General features: G+C 36.5%; 1 protein-coding gene across 1 annotated transcript in view; it reads left to right on the top strand.

The window, feature by feature from the left end:
- TRMT44 (tRNA methyltransferase 44 homolog) overlaps positions 1 to 17,072 on the top strand; it is a 19,510-nt gene extending 2,438 nt beyond the window's left edge. Inside the window, exons 2-12 of the mRNA XM_031060070.1 lie at positions 695 to 709; positions 2,467 to 2,584; positions 3,446 to 3,665; positions 4,851 to 4,919; positions 7,119 to 7,226; positions 8,611 to 8,682; positions 11,294 to 11,400; positions 12,047 to 12,230; positions 12,871 to 13,261; positions 14,093 to 14,209; positions 16,622 to 17,072. Of these exons, the coding sequence (XP_030915930.1) occupies positions 695 to 709; positions 2,467 to 2,584; positions 3,446 to 3,665; positions 4,851 to 4,919; positions 7,119 to 7,226; positions 8,611 to 8,682; positions 11,294 to 11,400; positions 12,047 to 12,230; positions 12,871 to 13,261; positions 14,093 to 14,209; positions 16,622 to 16,854 (1,634 nt within the window). The 3' untranslated portion in view covers positions 16,855 to 17,072. The remainder of the gene's footprint in view (positions 1 to 694; positions 710 to 2,466; positions 2,585 to 3,445; positions 3,666 to 4,850; positions 4,920 to 7,118; positions 7,227 to 8,610; positions 8,683 to 11,293; positions 11,401 to 12,046; positions 12,231 to 12,870; positions 13,262 to 14,092; positions 14,210 to 16,621) is intronic.
- The last annotated feature ends 2,968 nt before the right edge of the window (positions 17,073 to 20,040 follow it).

The raw sequence follows: 20,040 nt of genomic DNA, 5'->3' as shown, positions 1-20,040 counted from the left end.
GCAGGGCTGTGAGGGGCCGGGGCTGAGGGGGACCTGCCCCCTCAGAGATTGTCTCGCACATGAGAGAAACGCTCTTTTTTCTCCCCTTTGTGGGAACGAAGATGGACTTTTGTCCCTATCGTGTGCTTAGGGTTTATTTTTACCTTTCGTTGTTGCGCCAGGAAGCATTGAAATTTCAGCAGTTGAAATACAAATTACAGAGGCCAGGGAGCTGTGACACTCAGGAGCTGCTGCCCACGCTCGTAGTGCAGACCTAATGACAGCTTTGCCCGGAGTGACTGGAGTGTTGAGAAATGCGGAATTACTGACCAGAGCAGGCAGTTGTGGCACCTGCCTGGCCAAGTAGAAGTGTCTGTATCGACTTTCTTCATGTTTAGTATTGCTTAATGTGAAAAATGCGTATTTTATGATTGGCTTTTTTGCAAATATTAAAATGAATGTTATATGTGTTATGTTAGAAAGTCAGGCTTTACCCACTGATTCCCCCTATTTACTGGATGCACCCTCCACTCAACATGAGCTAAAGCACACTTCGGTGTAATGTTTGTAGGTGTAAACCTAACCTTCTTCCCTCAACTCTTCTTAGGCCTAGCCGGCATGCCACGACGATACTCACAATGAAACACCATCTCCTCAGTAGGATCACTTACCTCCTTAACAGCCGTAATCATACTAGTTTTCATCATCTGAGAAGCCTTTGCATCAAAACGTAAAGTCTTACAGCCAGAACTAGCAATTGTATTAATTTTTTAGTAGTGTGTTAAATATAGTTTTAAGTTATAACATAATGTTAAAATAGAAACTATTTGAAGCCCTTTTTTTAAAGAAAGGACTCACAGCAAAACAACAGCCGCAAAACACCTAAATCTTTCAGAGAACAAGGATTTATTGCTCCATTATCAGAAGAAATTAACTTCTTCCCACCTTGCTCAACCATGAAGATGCTGTTAAGATTAAGAGGAAAAAGTTGATGCTGGCCAGACAGAATCCTTGTTTGAATAGAATTTATGCATCATGTATGATGTGTATAAATAAGTAACAAATTATTAAGAGTTAACAAGAGTTAACTCTTGTTAATATGTAACAAATTATTGTTTTTCAGAGTTAACTCTGTTAACAAGTGTCCTTTTTCCAGTTTATGGTGCCCAGAAAAAGGTACCCAGACGTCTGTAACTCCTTATTTCTATTGTCTCATATTGTCCTAATCCAAATTATCCAAATTATTATTACTCTAATTATATTGCTATTTTTATAACCATTTTATTACTACTAAACTTTTAAAATTTTAAAACCAAGTGATTAACATTTTTCACATTAAGAAAGAATCTCAACTTGTTTTTTGGGTTTTTTTAAAATTGTTTTTGCGTGTTTGGTTTTTTTTAATTTTGTTTTTGTTTTGCTTTGCATTTTTTTTTACATTGTATGACAGTAATATGCTCCAATAAATCCTGCTAATATAAAGAAACTTACATAGGGTAGGACTTGACACCGTTTTTAAGATAAATTTTGGAAAACTGTTGATATGGATTAAATTCTAGTAGTAGTGTTTTGGAAAGAATCAGAATTCCAGAAACTGCTCAATTTACAATTCAAAAAGACAGATAGTCATTTATGGGGCACACTTGGGATGTTCTTGAGGCCTTTGAGTCTTACCTGATGCCTTCAAAAAATTGGTGCCTTTAAAAAAAATATTATATGTTGCAGTTTTGATTTTTTTTTTTGATGCTGAGAGAAGATGCTCCTGAGCTACATCTATAGAGTGTATCTCTAAGAAAAAGCCTAGGAGATTTTTTAAATTATTTTTTTTACAATTAAAAAATGTTAGAAGTTGAATTGCTAAGGATGGGACAAGGTATCAGGACTTAACATTTACTCTATTGCTAATTAGTTCTTTCTTGTCTAACTCAGAAAATTTTGGAGTCCATTGAAAGTTGATTAAAAAAAGCCAGTGTAGCATTTTTACTTGCAAGAAGATTTGTTTTGATGGTAATTAAAAAGACATTTTCAAAACTGAGAACTTAAGAAGTTATTCTGAAGAAGTTACCCTGGGTACACAATAGCTAAAAAGATTTTTTTAATTTTTAGAGGAAGTAATACTGCATATACACCTGCTTCCCAGGACTCTGGATTTGCTGTGGGATATTAATATACTAGAAAAATCTTATTGTTTAGTTTTTACTTTTTTGAAATAGTTAGGTGTGATGAAAATGAGTAAATGAGTACTTCTGGTCAGCCCTAGATATTTTGGGAGCATCATGCCATAGAATGCTAAATTTGGAGGATTCAAATCATCCTGTAGTTTCAGATGTCAGGAACACCAAGAAACAGATCTATTCCTGGCATTGTGCTCCTTTCTCTGTTGTCTTAGATCTTGCCTCACTGGTTTGCAGGCAGAAGTTAATTTTGGTGCTAACTAGGGTGGGTTGCACTGTGGAATAATAAACCCCTATTTGCATATTTTTTCAGATGTTTACCATGGAACCGTGACCTTTCTGCCTTTGGAGGAAAGCAGTGAAGGAAAATACCTGGTTAAAAAGTGCAATATTTATCAAATCCAACTTAAACACATAAAAGATGAGGAATGGTAAGTGTGGAAGTGAGAGAGGAAGCAAACAGTAAGTTATTGCAAGAGTCACACAATGGTTTAATATTGATATGTAGGCAATTTAGATTTTATAATTTTCTGCTTGATTAGTAAATTACAGTAGTGGTGTGATATGAGCGCATAGTGTTCTCTAAAAAGAAATATCTGCAATACCCAGAATAACATAAAACAAACTTGTTTCACCTTTGAATGTAAAGATTGACTGTACCTTTGTGTGGTCTAGAAAAAATACGCCTCTGCTGATCACGAGGATGTAGCAGTGCCTGTGAGAATGGGTCTGTGGCTGTCAGTAAGGGTGAGGGTCAGACCACAGTTGCTGTAAATGACTGAGCTTTAGTCATTGAAATGTAGGCCATTCAGTTTGGTCCTGAGCAACTGGGGATGCTCTAATAAAATCTGAGTAAAGTTAGAGATGATGAAATAATGAGTTGTGACAATGGATATATTTTTCTCTTAATTTTGCCTGTTATTTTTCAGGAATTTGAAAAGTTGACTTTCACTATTTAATGTTTGGCTATCTTGTGAAATCAGGTTGCTCATCATCTGTGAGTCCTCATTTATTGTGTTAAATGCAGCCTGGACTCTTATGTACTGTGTTTGAATTGAGAGATAGTGAGTTAACAAAATTCAGAGGAAACTGTTCCATTATTCAGTAATTTCACTGGTTTATTTTCCTATTGTTTCTCTATATATTTACTTACTATTTACTTCTCCAGTCTAGTTTTATATGTCTGATCTGCTGATTTTCTCCACTTCATCCTTTTCTCTGTCCTTGAGATAGCTGAAATAATGAAATGCTGTATTTATACTTAGTTATTTGTTCGTTTGTTTGCTTTTAAGGTCTGTATCTGTTGTAGCTCCATTTCCAGAAGATTGGTTTTCAGATGGAATTGTGTACCCCAAACTAGCATGGCTTGGAAATGAACTTTTGTCCAAACTGGCTAAATGGTCTGTGGAGCAAAAGCCCAGTGAGTTTAAAAGTACACTCTCACTCATTTCAGTAGCAAAATACAGCAAGCTTTATCAGGACCTCAAAGAAAAGTACAAAGAGATGGTAAAGGTAAGTTTAAGCAGTAAGTGCTGTAATGCTGTCCTTCTGTCCTTTTTTTTTTCTACTTTGTGTAATGAAGCTGCTTCTTTCAATAAATTATTATTTTTTCAAATAAAAGAAGCAATTGAATTATAATGTATGTTTTTTGGTTTTGTGTTTTGGGGTTGTTTTTGGCATATATAGAGAATACAACAGTTCAGTACTTGCACAAACCTAATTGGAAAAGCAGGATTTAGAGCCAAATTCACAATAAATATTTGGATATTTTGGATGTATCATTTGTGATAAAAAGGAAGAAGTAGATCAGTGGAATAAATAGTCATCCACATTTTAGAAGGCATAAATAAAACACCTCCTTCTCTAAAACCTTTGGATACTATCTTAATATGTGTTTGAATTAGAGGAGCAGTGTTGTAATTTGTTTTCTTATCCTGGAGATCCTGAAGGGCAACAGAGTGCTGTATGAAGTAGTGTCTCTATTCTTGCAAACTTGGCTCTAGCTGCAAACAAAAAAATTCGTAAATGCTTTTACAAAACATACAGTGAAAATGCTGAAATGTTTTACTGTTAATATTTCTGTACTAACATGAAGAAACAAAGCAGGGGAGAATTAGAGTTTTGGGTAAGGCAACAGTTCAGTCTTGATAGTTCTGCAGTAGAATTGCTGCTGTGGGCATTTTAGTCTTTGTTTCAATTCTTCATTTACAAAGTAACACTTAGGAATAATACTTCAACTTTCTGTCTTCCTACTTCAGATTTTGATTCTTCATGTTCTGTTGTGCCAGGATAATTCCAGGTCTTTTCCTTGTGAAAAGAAATTTACAAATGTTCATGTTCTCAGTGTTGCAGAGGTATAGATAAGATTTTTTTTTTCTTGTGAGAAAGTTAAGCAAAAGATACATGGTCTGGTACAGAACACATGCATCTGTTTAGTTGTGATCTGCACATGTGGAGCCAAAATGTTCTTAGGAACTTTATTGTTTGGTTGAATCAAACAGTCTTTATATTCTCTGGGTATATTTTAATGAGGTTAAAATGGAAAATCTGTTCAGAAAGTCCTGAAGTTCTGTCCAGAAACCTACTGAAATGAATAAGTATCCAAATTGCTGTGTCTGAGCATTTTTGAGGTTATTTCAGATGATGCAGGAAATAAATTTTTATCTGTTTTTTCATTCTATTTTATTTTTCCTGAAGGTGTGGCCTGAAGTGACAGATCCTGAGAAATTTGTTTATGAAGATGTTGCCATTGCCACTTACTTGCTGGTAGGGAGTTGCTTTACCTAATAATATGCTGTAAGGTTATATTTCATGATAATAGAACCTCTCTAAAGAAGATGATTTTAGAGGTAAACAAATACCTCTTCGTAAAGATATGATGAAGATTTGCAGTCTTCTCTCACAGGAAATTTGTCATTCTACATACACAAGATTTGTTTATAAGTGAGAAAGCCAAAAGCACTAATGTAGAAGTGATAAGATGGATCAATTCAAGATTAGGATTGATTGCTTTATAAATTTTTCTATTACTTGTTCATTTTATATTATGAACAAATAAAAACTTAAAGTTTTTCACTGCTATGCGTTTTTTTGATAAAATTTCAGCTCAGATCTCATCTTCAAGGGTAATAAGGTCAGCTGCAGAGGCTAGAAGTGCAGATAAATGCTTGCTGCAATTTCCTCAGGCATCTATATACTTAAGATTCTATGAAAATTCTGCCACCTGCAGTTCTTAGAAACTTCAGGTTTTTAAAAGGCAGGCACATATTTTGTTTTCCATCCAGGGTGTGGTAAGAGCATGTCTACATTGAACTATACTTGTAGCATCTTACCTAAATCAGTTTTTCTGAGTAAGTTAGCTCATTTCCCATACTCATTGAGGGCTAATTTATTTTGTTAGTTAAGTGTTTAACCCCTTAGAATCTTAGATACTGGCTTGTGGAAATAGCTATGTAATAGACTCATCTACCATTTTTACCACTATCTTAATATTCAGTGTTGAATTTAGTTGTAACCACAAGAAAATTCTGGAATGATAGCATTTTTATGCTTGTGATTGTTGGTTTGCAGTAATTTTATTTTGACTAATATAGCAGTAGTTATCAGAAAGTCATTAAAGTCATTCAATATGCAGTTTATGTAAATGAAAAAGTATGGTATTAATAACCTAACCTGCTGCAAAATGTTCAGGTATTATTTGATGGTGTATGAAAGTCATTGTTAAGAAGTACATTACACAGGAGATTTTCTAAGAAAAAGTAGCTCCAGTGTTAAGTTTTTATGGGTTTATGGCATCTGCATATGACCTCATTTTATTTTCCAATCATATTGATATCACCCACTATCCAGGAGCATGGCCAAGGGCATGGCTGTTGTGTTGTGAAAAACTCTGCAGGAATTGGGGGATAGGTATGGGTAGGATCTGTGAAGGATGTAATTAGGGATTTCTGGGATACTGCCTGGAGTGCCACGGTGCAATGATTGGTAAACCTAAAACCATAATCCATGAGATTAGCAGACTGTGTTTATCTTGAGCTTTTTTCCTTCTAGCAAAACTGACAATGTTACAAATACTTATTTTCATAGTTAAGTACTCTTCAAGATTTTTGGTACTCATAGTGAAAAATCAAAGTGCAGAGTTACGAATTCGTGTGTGGTCTCTAACTTCTCACTGAAGGAAAAAGAGTTGGAAAATGGTAAAGGTTAATCCATGCTCTGCAGAGAAACAGCCACTTATTAATTATGGATTATATATCTGTGTAAAAGTACCTACTTATGTACAGATCAGGGACAAGAATTTGACTAAAAGCTTTGGGGTCCCTTAGCTGGTGTAGAATGTGGGGCAGTTACCTTGCTAGGTAACACTGTTGCTTTGTTCAGTAAAAGCAATGTTACTTGTACCAGTATAACACCAAGTGATTACAAAGAATATTTCGGGGTTTATTTTCAGCTCTGCCATCAATGCTTTCTTTAATACAGTGGATATAAATGCATCTGTGGTGTTCTTGCAGAGACATTGATGAAGTTTGCTTGATACTTCCCTTGCTTTCCACTGTTCTTCTCTTGCAGCCATTGTTTTAGCAACTTATTTTACGTTTATGTTCATTCTAGCCCAGAGTTGTAAAGCCCTGATTAATTTCAAATCCCAGTGACTCAAAATGGAGTGGAGAATGTGCTTAGCACTTAGAAAACTATTGATATTTTGCAAAATAATTCTTGTTTCACTCTATAAGCAGTGGGTTTCTGGTTTTTTTTTGGTTTTTTTTTTTTGTTTTGTTTTGTTTTGGGGTTTTTTTAGGCTTTCCTTTTTTTTCTCTAAATTTATTTTACCTGTGAGTCCAGTGAATGTTTTTTGTCAAGTCTGCATTTCCAGGTTTCCTCTTTCATCTCCAGTAATGTTTGATAAGCTTTCTTGTAGGGAAACTTGAGAGCAGAAGCCTAATATGTTTTGTTTTCTTGTCTTAGATTCTTTGGGAAGATGAGAGAAAAGAAAAAGGGTTGACCAAGAAACAGTCATTTGTAGATCTTGGATGTGGAAATGGTTTGCTGGTTCATATTCTAAACAACGAAGGGGTAAATAGAATGCTTTTTAAAATAATTATTAAAAACTAGTGTCAGTATTCTTGTTATGCTTTCCTTTTATCTGGCATGCAAATAGCCAAAATAAATTAATTCATGTTGTTAAAACAGGATTTTGTCACTCTAGTGACAAAACAGAAAATCCTACTAGAGGATTAGACCATTCATTAGTGTATCAATTAGTGTATTTAATTTAAATTCAGGGCTATTTTTTCTCAGGTAAGAAACTAAGAGGAAAAAGAAAAGGTTGTGGAGTACTTTTGTTATGCAAAAAGGAATGTGGAATTTTGACATAGGTTCTACCTCTCACAAGATGTGTTCATGAACTTATTTTTATCCAAACTGAATTCTACTTGTGATGTCATAAAAATTTTTTCTGTATCTTTGAAAGCAGTCCTGAGATTTCTTAATTAAAAATGCCTAACAGCATACTGTACTTTTTGGAGTAAAACTGTGGCAGCAACATAATTCAGTTTGTTGAGGCATAGTTTCTGAAATGAAAGAACAGTGAAACTAAACAAAACCCATTGAAGTTGGGTCTGTCTGATTCAGAAAATTGCATTTTCCACTTTTGGGAGAACATGGAGAAATTTATAGAGGAAATGAATATCTCTTATTAGATAAAGAGATGTCACTGGGGGAGTAGGGAAATGTTCCAAGTTCTCCTAGCACAAGGTTTCTATTCTTGTGTGGCCAGAAAACTTTTGTGCAGCATAAGCTGCTGTTTTCCATGTGGATTTTTCAATTAGTCAGTCATTCATTCGGTGGTGACAAACATTGACTGTCAAAAAAATCATGTATGAGAGTTTTATGACACTATTGTAGTAACTGATTTTTCTTAGTTCTGCACAAGGTTCTTGGATTTCAAATACTACACATTCTTCATTTCTTGCTTTAGTTTCCAGTCTATTTCCTCTTCCCTTTAAATCAGACAGGGGAAAAAAGTGTTTGGGTATCAGTAGCTGAAAGGTGGTCTCCACTAGGGACTGCTTAGAGCATTCTTCTTTGAGCCATGTGGGTGCTGCAGTAGTACTCAACTTGTGAAAGATTTTGATATTTTAAAAACAAACAAACCAAAAATCAACACCTCTGTTTTTACATTTGTAGAGATAGAGGTTTTCAAGAGCAGTCTCAGTAGGTGTGCCTAGGTAAAATTTTGAACCAGATATATTCTTAAGGTTTCCTACTTATTCCCTTCATATTTCAAAGGGAAGAAAGGGAATAAATGTATTCAGCTGAAATGGCAAAGCTGGTTTTATGTATCTAAATTTTAGCATGAATGAAATAATTGAAGTTAGTATGTATATTTACTGAACCTATTTAAAATTTCTGAATAAAGTAATACTTATATTGAATATTTTTTGTTCAAATATTTCAGCATCCAGGAAGAGGAATTGATGTGAGGAAAAGAAAAATATGGGACATGTATGGACCAGGGACATATTTAGAGGTATTATGCAAATGTATGTCAGTCTTACTGATCTGTAAATTTATTCATTTGTTCATTGTTTCAGGATGTATTGATACAAGTGTAAGGAAGCATACTGGGTTACACACAGTTGTCTAAAGGCACCCATGGGTTTGTTATGCTGCTACCCATATACCTTGGGGGTGAAGTAAGTTGGAAGGGGAGAAAAATGTGAGAAAAATATTGTGTTGCAGCCTTGCATATTTGCAACTTGCTTGTTTCTCAGCCAAGAACCACTGGCATGATTTCTTGCTGATGTACAGACATGCACACCATGAAACAAGCTTTTTTTTTACCAGATGATCAGTATTAAGCAGATTTGTTTGCACCACTAGTTCATAAAAGATAATAAAGGCACTCATAATTTGTGATAATTACATGAAAATGATTCTGACCTTCTAGTGCTATGTTCTCTTTTGGGGGGCAAAATTGTTGAGCCTCAAAGGAGCCAACGTAAATAATTGCAATAAAAGCCTTCAAAAATGAACAGGAAAATGAATCTGCAAAAGGTTTCAAGTTTCATGTTATCATTTTTATGAACATTTTGAGCACAGGAACATTCACTTTGATTCTGATACTGATTAATAATCTGATACTCATTAAAGCATGGTGCCAATGAGCAGTTGCCCTTGGGAGGTGTTCCTTGTTTTTTGTTCTTCAGGTCTAAAATTTCTTACTCTGTTCTGTTAAAATTTTCAGCTCCCTATATAGTAAAATAATTTTCCACCTGTGGTTATTCTGTAGTAGTGTTGTTTAAAGTTTATTCAACATAATATGAATTGTTCATTCAACAATGAGGATGCTTACTCATTAAATTAGGAAAGAGCATCAATTTTCACAGATGGAAGGTCACAGATTTCAGTGTTGTGTAGCCTTCTCTTTGCCACCCTGCTATTTTGGGTACAAGTTGTCAAAACTGCCATATTCATTTACTGCAGTCTGCAAGCAGATCGTATTGAAAAGCTTCAACACACAACCCAAACCATCAAGCTGTGGTGCTCCGTCATTCCTGTTGTACTGTATTAAGTCACATCTGATCATGATGAACAGCATTGTCTCTTTGTATTACATGTTCCTGTTTCTGCCTAGAAAGAGACAATAAAATATATGCTGAAGAAAGTGACGATTGATGCTGGAAGGAGTTAGACCAGGAACGGTGAAATGATTTTGCAAGGCTCATGTAGCCACAGGAGCCACAGAAGAAGGAAGCACCTGCCCATGGCCTGTTGTTACCCCTGAAGCTAATTTTGTTTTGGTCTTTACTTACAGCATGAGTTGCAGGGTAGATGTTGCCACCTGTGTGGTTCAGTACAGTTCTAACAAACTAAATGGTTGTAACAGGTGGCACTCTGTGCTTCCAAACTGCTGTCAGACACGGTGAATACAAATTGGATTAGGAGTGGCTGTCAGAATGGGCAGTGGGGCACTGATAATTCATGCTATGCCTAAATTGAATGATCAAAACTGAAATGTAAAGTATGAGCAATGTGTTTAATCAACCTTAAGAAAACACTTACCAAAGCCTTGGTAATTTAACATCCAGTAATCTGCCAAAAAAACTTGTTACATTCATTATCTAGAAATGTTTATACATATCTAAAAATGAGCTGTAGTATTTAAAAGGAACAATTTTAAGTGAACAATCACCATATTGATCCTTAAGAGGTATTTGGAAAGTAACCAAGATAGTCTGAAATTCCTAATTAGTTGTTTTGTTTTATTTTATTCTTTAATTCCTATACAGATACATGTGATGCATGTACATGTGAATTTTAAGCTCTTAAAACATATCTTTTCTATATAAAAAGAGATTATGGGTGTCATTTCCAGAACTACTTCTAAAGGACTGTGGAAATTCAAATCTAAAACTTTGTTCAAATTTGCCCAATAATTCTTTTAATATTCATACCCATTTTCAGGGAAGAGTGGCTACTTTCATGGTGTCAACATCTTTCAGTACTTTCTCTGCTGAACTTAGTTCAAAGTGAGAAAATCTATTTGTGAGGCACAAACATTATAGCTACTGTAGAACATTTGAATTTATCCTGTATGAGGAATTCATCCTCTTGGTTTTATTTGGGGTTTCTTTTGTTTATTGTTGTTTTATTATATGTGAATGATAGCATGTGAAGAGTGGCGTTCTGTATACTAGGATTTGATTTGGGCAGCGTCTGTGAAGGAGGAGAAAATAAAAATGAAGCTATGTTCTGATTAATTGCTGTGTGAGTCCTACAGGCTGCAAGACAGCAAATTAGGTGCCTTTCTGAAAAACTGAGTTCAGACAGAAGGAGTTTGGCAAGAAATCATAATTTAGTGTATAATATTTGTTTATATATATTAAAATGCCAGATATCTTAATCAGAGTTGCTATTCTACTGTTTTTCTGACCCATGTTTTGTTGGTGTTTTTTGCTTAATTACTTCTCTGTAGCCATTAAAAATTGCTAACTGAGGAAAACATTGTTGGTGTCTGTGGTGCTCACTTACCTTGTATTTGTCAGCTGGTATTACTTTATATTATTGCTTACTGCTTTAAATAAAATGCTTTAAAGAAACCTGTAAGAGTTCACTTGCTGTGTTGTTCTTTTTTTTAGGAAGCTACAATCATTCCAGGTGACAGCCATCTCTTTCCAGACACTGACTGGCTCATAGGAAACCATTCAGATGAATTAACACCATGGATACCTGTGATTGCAGCTAGGTATTTTTGCAGAGGGAGGGGAGTGGGATGGAAGGAATTAAAAAAACAAACAGGCAGAAAAAACCCAAACACCCCGCCCCCCACCCCCCCATAATTACCTATGTAGACTTGATAAAAACTGTCAGCTTTGGTTCTACAACTGCTGTTCTTTTAAGACTGGCTGCTTTTGAGGCAAGTTGATTATTTTTACAAAGTGTTTCTGTGGAGAAGTGCAGATGCAGTAGTTACTTTCTTATAGAATTCAGTGCAGCATTTTTCTTTTGAAATTCAAAAGCCAAAACTGTTTTTTATTCCTTATATGTGAAGCTGTTAAGTGGTTTTTTGTTGTGTTTTTTTTTCTTGTAAATACAAGCTTACAGTTCTGCCTTCCCTTATGCTGTTGTGCTCTTTACAGCCAGCAAAAGTAATTTAGTTTTACTTCTGCAAACTAAGTTGGCAAAGTAGGTTGCTGCATCAAATACTTTGTGAAATGGTATTTGTGACTAAATTAATCTTTGGATTGAAAGAAGAAGTTATAAATATTATTGCATAAAGCTCTGTAGCTTAATAAAAACCCCATTGTTGCTTTTATCTGATAGGTTGTTTGTTAAATTTTTGTGTTTTCTGAAATAATTTACTGTTCAGCAGTTTGTTATCCTTCTTATAGGTCTTCCTATTCATGTCGTTACTTCGTGCTGCCATGCTGCTTCTTTGATTTCCATGGAAAATACAGCCGAAGACAAAGCAAGAAAACTCAGTACAGAGAATATCTTGATTTTGTTGCCCAAGTGGGATTTGTATGTGGCTTTCATGTGGAAGAAGATTGCCTTAGAATTCCATCAACTAAAAGGGTAATTTTGGCCTCTGTAAGGTTTTTGTCTTTTTTTTTTAATCTGCTCTGTTTGAATCATATGGATGTTTGTTCATTGTTATCGTTGTAAGATAAGACTATAGTCAGCTTCATTACTTGATACAGAATGCTCTGAAAAGAGATTCAAAATACTCATTGTTTTCTTGGGAATTCTACTCTTAATGTTATAGGTACAGTCCCTATAAAAAAACAGGAAAAAATGAAATTTTTCATGATTTTCTCTTATGTCACACTATATGATGGTTTTTTTCTACCTTGATTTTTCTAGCTGCCTGTCTTACTTCTTTGTACTTAATTTTGCTGTTTTTCTTGTCCAGTGAAATTCAAAGTGAAGTCTTTCAGAGTAGGAAGAGGTGTCCAGCTTTAAATAATCTGAGGGTCAGGAACAATATTTTTGCTGTGTGATTGTATAGCATGATGGATTATGATTTGTTTACTGGGTTTCTTCTGGGGCACCAATAGTCAAAGACTGGAATTAAAAACCCCTCAGGTGTACTGAGCATTAAGTTGATATTGGATTTTATTGTAGTAGTGAGAAACTTGCATAAACATGTGGAGGTTGTGGGGCTGGGTGTAAGTACAGGACTCTGATAGTGATTTACTTGTTTCTGCCAAAACAGGTCAGTTTTGTTGGGAAAAGCAGGACCTATCCAGCTGCAGAAGGTGCTCTGATTGACGAGCAGATAACACAGTTTATTAACAATCGTCGGACCTGTGCTGTGGCCACGTGTGACAGAAGGGTTGGATTTAACCACGAGCATCACTGTGGTGGTCTGTGCAAAGAAGCAGGCTCAGAACCTTCTGAAGATGAGACTGAGACAGCTGATACACTTTGGATGCCTGGATTTCGACCCAGAGAAAAGGTGGAACAAGTCAGAAATTGTGCTTCCCTCCCTCGGGACTTTGTAGATGAAGTGGTTCTCAGTGTAGCAAACTTGCTGTTAAATGCAGCCCCCCAGAAATCATGTTCTGATAAACAGGGTGGAAATATGAATACCTGGAATCAAGGAGGTGAGGTTATCTTTCCTTTACACTATCTTTAGATGGTAGAACATGTATTTTCCAGCAAGTTTACAAGATTGTGAAGAGATTTTTAGGAAACACTGGGAACAATACAGTAGCAATCAAAGGTGCTTTTTTTTGCCACTATGTTTTATTGCACGTAGAAGAATATTTTAAAATTGATGTGAGTTTTTTTCTTGGTTTACACTTAAATACTATTATAGAATTGATTTTTATTAAACCAAACCCAACTAAACCCACAACTCTACCCTATTTGGGGAGAATATTATGGTTTAGAATATTAACATAATACTTAGCTATACTTCTGTAAGAGTTTGTAAGAAGTCCTTGGAAGTGCCGTTAGGTTACACCATGATTAGGAATTTTTAGTTTAGTTTAAGGAACAAAAAGAATGTTAAGCTGCTGTTAATTGTATAAGCAGCCATTTATCACTACTACCATTTTTCCATTTTCTTCCATCTGTTTTTATAATTTACTCACTGTAGTTTGTCACATGTTACTGACTGAGTCTTCTAACTACATGCTTACAAACAGTGCTTATTGCAACGAGGGTTACATGCTACTGTAGAAAAAGCAGAGCAAATAAAAAGTGTCTTACTATGGAAATTCTGACCTAAGTCCTATAAAATGAAACTGCTGTTTTACAGACAATATGCATATAAAATATGTGCCATACATCATATTGTGACAAAAAAGTTGTTGCAGTCCTGGTACATAATTCTGACTTTCTGCTCATAATCATTACTTTATGTAGAAGCTGAATTGTATTAAGGTTTTATAGAGAAAAGTTTTTAATAATTCTACCACTTTTTATTGCAGAAAGCCTTTCATTGAGAGAAGTGGCAGAACACTTGGATAAAGAGATTTTAAAAAAGCTGAAAAGTGAATATGGAGGCCTGCAGACACTACTCAAGAACAATCATCAAGTATTTGAAGGTAAAGGAGTTTTGTTTTTTTTTTTCTCCTTAATTATTTATCTCCTCTATATGCAGTTAAACTTAACTGAAAAGTTACTATGGGGGTGGATTTTTAACTGGTTTTTGTATCTTTGTAGAAAACTGAATATTCTTTATGTGCCCATTGCTCCAAAATATTGTTAGTAAAGCTCTTATGGAATGAGATTGGTAAGGCATCTATCAGCAAAATGTTCTGCACTGACTGTATCTGAAAAGACAAGCCTTTAGTTTAAGTGGCTGATTTGATGCTATTCTTTGACCTTTTATTTTTGTTTCTTCCTATGAAATACTGATGGTTTTGAGGCTGTCAAATACAGAGGAATTTTACTAAAGCATTTAGCTGAGGCTTAGTCTGACCACACCAAGCCCCAAAGTGTAAATACTGACATGAAACAAAATTAGCCTCCTTAAGAACCTATAATTGTGAGGCTTGATGTGTTTATAAAGCTTGTGTTTGTGTAGCTTGTGGTAGCATGGCAGAAAGAACTCAGTAGCAAGTCTCCATGGCTGGCTGGGTTTGTAGATAGCAGTTTTTTGGGTTTGGATATTTTCCCCCTGTTGTAATGTGTGGTGACAGTGTGCTTTGTGTAATTCGTGCTTTGGGGCTTTTTTGTGAGTGTGAAGTTTTGCAAAACTAAAATGTAGCTTTGCAGTAATACGAGATCTTCAAGGTTTCATCGGTATTAAAGCTGCTTCAAATTTCAAAATGTGTTATGTCCTGACAGTTCTGTGTCTCCTGTAAAATACTGATTAACTAATCCATGGAAAGTAATCCTGAGTATGCAACCTGTTTGTTGCCAGTGGTCAACTTAAGCAAGTTTAGCCTCCACTGAATATTTGTGTACACTTGGCTGATAGAATCCTCCTGAATTACCATCCATTAGAAAGAGCTGGTCACGTGGAGTTTTTTATGTGTCTGAATTTGGTTTCCTATCATTAGGAACAGCTGAAAGAGGTTTTGCAATGTATTACATTGTAAATGGAATGAGCATTTTAAATTGGCTTGGAGGCTGTGTGCACATTGCCTGTGAAGAAAAGACTGGGATTAAGTCAGACCATCTCAGTAATTTATGTCACAGGGCCTGGGGAGAGACAGCATGATTCCTCCCTTAGTAGCATGTCACCATAACAAGAAACTTCTGGTGGTGTCCAAGGACTTCGCTCCTGCCCAGGAGGACAGAGAAGAACATAGCTACAGCTCTTTTGTCATCTTTACTGATTTTTTTTCTTTTAAAACATGGAAATGGATGGATGTACACACACACACCAAACAGAAAGCGAGTCTTATAAAACTGATGGGTGGCAGTTTCTTTAGATCAGGTATCTTGTCCAATACAAGACTGATTTTCTAGGGAAAAATTACGTTTGATAATAAAGAACTGCTAATTTTTCTTCCTCTTTTGTGAGGGATTTTAAAACTCAGCTGAAATTGCTTCTTGATTGGCTTAGTATGAGTTCAGATCTGTCTGTGTATCACAAGGAAACCTGGAGACATTAATTCATCCCGGGCAGACTGTGTAAATTCAGCTTTCACTGGAATTGTTACTTTTTGAATAGCAATGATCAGAATGCAGAATGGTATTGGTTAACTATCCCAAGCTACAATTGTCTGAGACAGAAGGTGTGATTGAAGCAGAATATGAAAGCATGGCAACTTAAAAGTGGCAGGTTCTTCCCTCTTCATTCTCACTGTTGTTTGTAATCTGTTTTTTTTCTTCCTCTCTGGCTAATTTACTTATCTGTTTTGTTTACTCATTTGAGGAGTTAACTGAGATTCACAAGTGTGTACATGTGCAGTTTATGGTCCTAACACAGCAAATAAATTTAAAAAACCCAAAATGCTGAATCCTTATTAACCAATGATAATTCAGTGTTGGTTCGCATGAAGGATTAGACTTGTCATCTCCTTGGTGCAGTGTGTTTTTGGGTCAGTGAACTGTGAAAGTAGCAGAAGAGGCTGGTAATTGTTTTAGATGTGGAGTCATGAAGTTAAAAACATGGGAAGAATTACAGTTCTTGAAGTTGGAACTTTTGTTAGAACTTGCAATCTAAGTTCCAGTGATTTTAGTCTCAATGATCCCAACTGCTGTATTTAAAATAAACTAAAAAATGTCTACAGAGATGATGCAAAGGTGCCTCAAACTATTCAGCATCCCAGTGAAACATCTCTCAGGGAAATCAATCAAGTCTTCTTTTTACTGTGTCTACATTATCTTTATAGGGGATTGTTGTGTACTTCTTTCTCTTTCTGTTCAAATGGCTCAGATGGTTTTGCCTGAGTGATCCATTTGTTGAATGTTTTTTATTCACAGAATGTCACTACAATTTTTTCCAGTATAATTACCATGGATGTCTATTAACAGCTGGATTTTTGTTTGTTTTTAAATCTTAGTCCTGAATGGGAGAGTTCATATTCGTGACTGGAGAAAAGAGAAACCACCAAGTAAAACTAAACCTGAAGTGAAACGGCGCCTTTCAGCTGAAGCCTTTAAAACACGCCTCTGTTGGTTTTTCATTCATCATCCTGATGGTTGTTCATTACCTTCTGAAGCTTGCCCATATGCCCATGGGACTGAGGAGCTAAGGCAGTCTCAGATGATTAAAAAGAAAAAACATATACAATAATAAAATGTTGCAACTTTAGGTTTATGTACATAAGAGAATCTGTGATTGACTTTGGGACTGCCTAGTGCATGAACATCTGTACAGTATGGAGGTGTTTTCCTCCTTTCTGTGCATCTTATTTTACAGTTGGTTTACAAGTTCTCCTGTATTTCGAATTCTTTATTTTTTTATTAACAGGTAATAGGTATAGTAAAGTACATATATATTTTTGGATTTGTCACAGCCTGCCTAGCCTGCATTTGTATAAGTAGAAAAGTTTAAAAACTTAATTTCCTGGGAAACTCCTCATGATCCTTAATCAGATCAAAAGTACATGTTGCAGCATTTTCAAACCCTGAAAATTAGCCTGTTTTGTTCCACAATTTCAAAGAGTGTTAAGGAAACTTCTCTGTCCAGCCATCCTGGTGCCACTCTGGCAGCCACACCTGCAGCACCTGAGCTGGGGCTGAAGCCTTTTCCCAGCAGGCAGCTCCAGTGAGCCCGGGGTTGCCCTGCTTGTCTCCCTATAGCCCCCACTCTCACACAGTCAGACAAAGTTCCTTTACTCCTTGGCCCCAGGATTCCCATAGCACATGTCTCAGTCCTTAAAATAATTGAAACTTGGTGCAACAACAAAGTAACAGCTCAAGCTGCTGCCTCTGATGATGGACCTTGTACAAAGAAACTCCTGGATTTTTATACCCTCACAGGCCCAGCACACAAAGTCTGGGGGTCCTCAGCTCCTGCCTCATCTCTGAGTGTCCAGTGCTGCCACAGGTCCCCAGGCCCTTTTCTATGCAAAGGTGGCATTTCTCAGCCTTTTGCCTGGGGCTGCCACCACTCAAGAGCTCAACCTGCACTTCACACTGCAGCTGCTCACCTTGCTACCTGCACTGAATGTGTTCCTCAACAGGAGCATTTATGGTTTCTTATAACTCATAGTGGCTCTTGGGAGTCTCGGAGTCAGAAATGAGAGAGATTTCACTCTTCCTGGCTTCACAGCTTCCTTTCCAAGTTACTATGCAGTAATAATACAGAATACTCTTCACAGTCCTTTCCTTGTGTTTTATTTTGATTCAAAGCAATTGGTTTGCAAGAACAACTTTCTGGGAAATTACTGTGGAAGCCTTCAGATGTAGGTGTAGGTTTTTAGGGGTTTGTAGGCCACACTGTCATAGATTCATAGAAGGAGTTGTGTTGGAAGCAACCTTAAAGATCATCTAGTTCCAGCTCCCTTGCCATGGGCAGGGATGTCTTTCACAGATTCCTCAAAGCCTCGTCCAACCTGGCCTTTGCTTATTTTCAAAGTAAGGAGTAAAAGTAGAAAATCTGTTTAATAATATTAGGATGATGAGGTTTCTGTGTATCAGGTAACAAAGAAATTTTTAGCACCTTGAGCAACTTTTAGCACCTTTGGTAGACTATTATTTTCTTGAAAAGGTTTAACTTTTAAATACACATCTTAAGAACAATAATGAAGCTAATGGAGGGTGTAGAGAACATGTCCTGTGAGGAGCAGCTCAGGAAACTGGGGCTTGTTAGCCTGGGGAAAAAGAAACTCAGAGGGCTCTCTACAACCTGAAAGGAGGTTCTAGCCCGGTGGGGATCATGCACCCAAGCAACAAGTGACAGGTTGAAAGAAAATTGCTTCAATATGCACCAGGGGAGGTTTAGATTGGATATTAGGAAAAACATTTTCACCAAAAGACTTGTCAAGCATTGCAACAGGCTGCCCGGAGAAAGGGTGGAATCACTCTACCATGCCTGGAGGTGTTTAAGAGACATATAGGTGTGGCATTTAGGGACAGGGTGGTGAACTTGACAGTGCTGGGTAAATGGTTGGAGTCAATGACCTTAGAGATCTTTCCCAATTCTATGATTCTATCAACTTACCAGTGAACCTAATTACTGCTAAGTGCAGTCATTGAACTGATGTCATAGCTCATACTTGTTAAGTACTTGTAAAGTTCAATATGTGCTGTACAAGTTGTGACAAGGACTTGTGTTCTGGCCCAGTTTGTACATTGATGGTGTGGAAACTCTGCTCTGATCTACTGAGACAAGACTTTGATTGCAAAAAACCTACTGAAGAAAGGGCAAGATGAAGATTACAGAAGAAAGTTACTAAAGAAATGTGGAGGTGGGTGCAATGACGCAGAAAGTGAGTGCAGGTGAGATCTAGGGGTAAGAGTGAATAAGCCATGTGAGGACTCTGTAAAAGCTCAGGGAATCTGGAGAAGAAAGGAAGGAAACAATTGAATACAAAGCAGAGGAAAAATGAAAAATGACCCCGTAAACACTTTTCAAAACAGTTCCACATACCCTAACTTCAAGCAGCAGGGTGCAGTCCATTGCATGAAGATGAAACAGGCTCCAAATCTATTGGCAGGATAGGACCAAAGAACTGACTGAAGTGTTGCATGTTCTCCTTTTTTTCCTTTGCATTTTTCTTCTGATCTTGAAAGAAGCAGCACTTGCCAAATCACAATGACCCTGATAAATGGAGTAGCATGTTGCTCATGGATCATGTACCATGTTATCCAATATCCTAAGTAGTACAGGTACCCGTCCTACCACTGCCAGGAGCTTTGGTGGGCTCAGCTGTTCCCATAGCTCTGGTTTGCAGTGTTGTGTTGGGTATCACATCCTCAGTTCAGCTCTTATCAGTGCTGTGTTACAGACAGTATAGAATTTGTGCATTTCAGAAAAAAAAAATGTACTCTGTGGTGAAATATCTACTAAGGGGCACATTGAATGCTGTGCAGTGAAGGTTATTGGACTAAGGGGAAGAATAGAATAACTCAGGGAAACTGCAACTGCCATCAAACAGGGCAGCACAGAAAAGGAACACAACTGATAGAGTAGTTGCTGTTGTAAGAACCAGAAAAGCTTTTTGCCTATTGTGAGAGAAAGAGCTGAGAAAAGAGAGGAAATTGTGTGAACTTGAGCGTAATCAAAGGATGAGGTTGCCTGAGTTAGCCTTTATTTGGCTATGTGCAGAGTAAGAAGAATCTCAAGATGCTTGTTTATTGTGGTAAACATACTGGTGTGTTTGTTGAGGAGGAGGCCGCTGTAAAATTAAGTTTATGCTGTCTCCAGATGGAGATTGTTTCCAAATGGTGCAAAGAGGAAAAACAGACTTTGGGTTATTTTCCAGACATATGTGTCTACCCTGATAATTCACCTTGGGGGTAGGTTGTATTTACT

This window comes from Geospiza fortis, unplaced genomic scaffold (assembly GCF_000277835.1).
Source record: "Geospiza fortis unplaced genomic scaffold, GeoFor_1.0 scaffold147, whole genome shotgun sequence".
NCBI classification, from domain to species: Eukaryota; Metazoa; Chordata; class Aves; order Passeriformes; family Thraupidae; genus Geospiza; species Geospiza fortis.
This window is presented reverse-complemented; position numbering and strand designations above follow the sequence as displayed.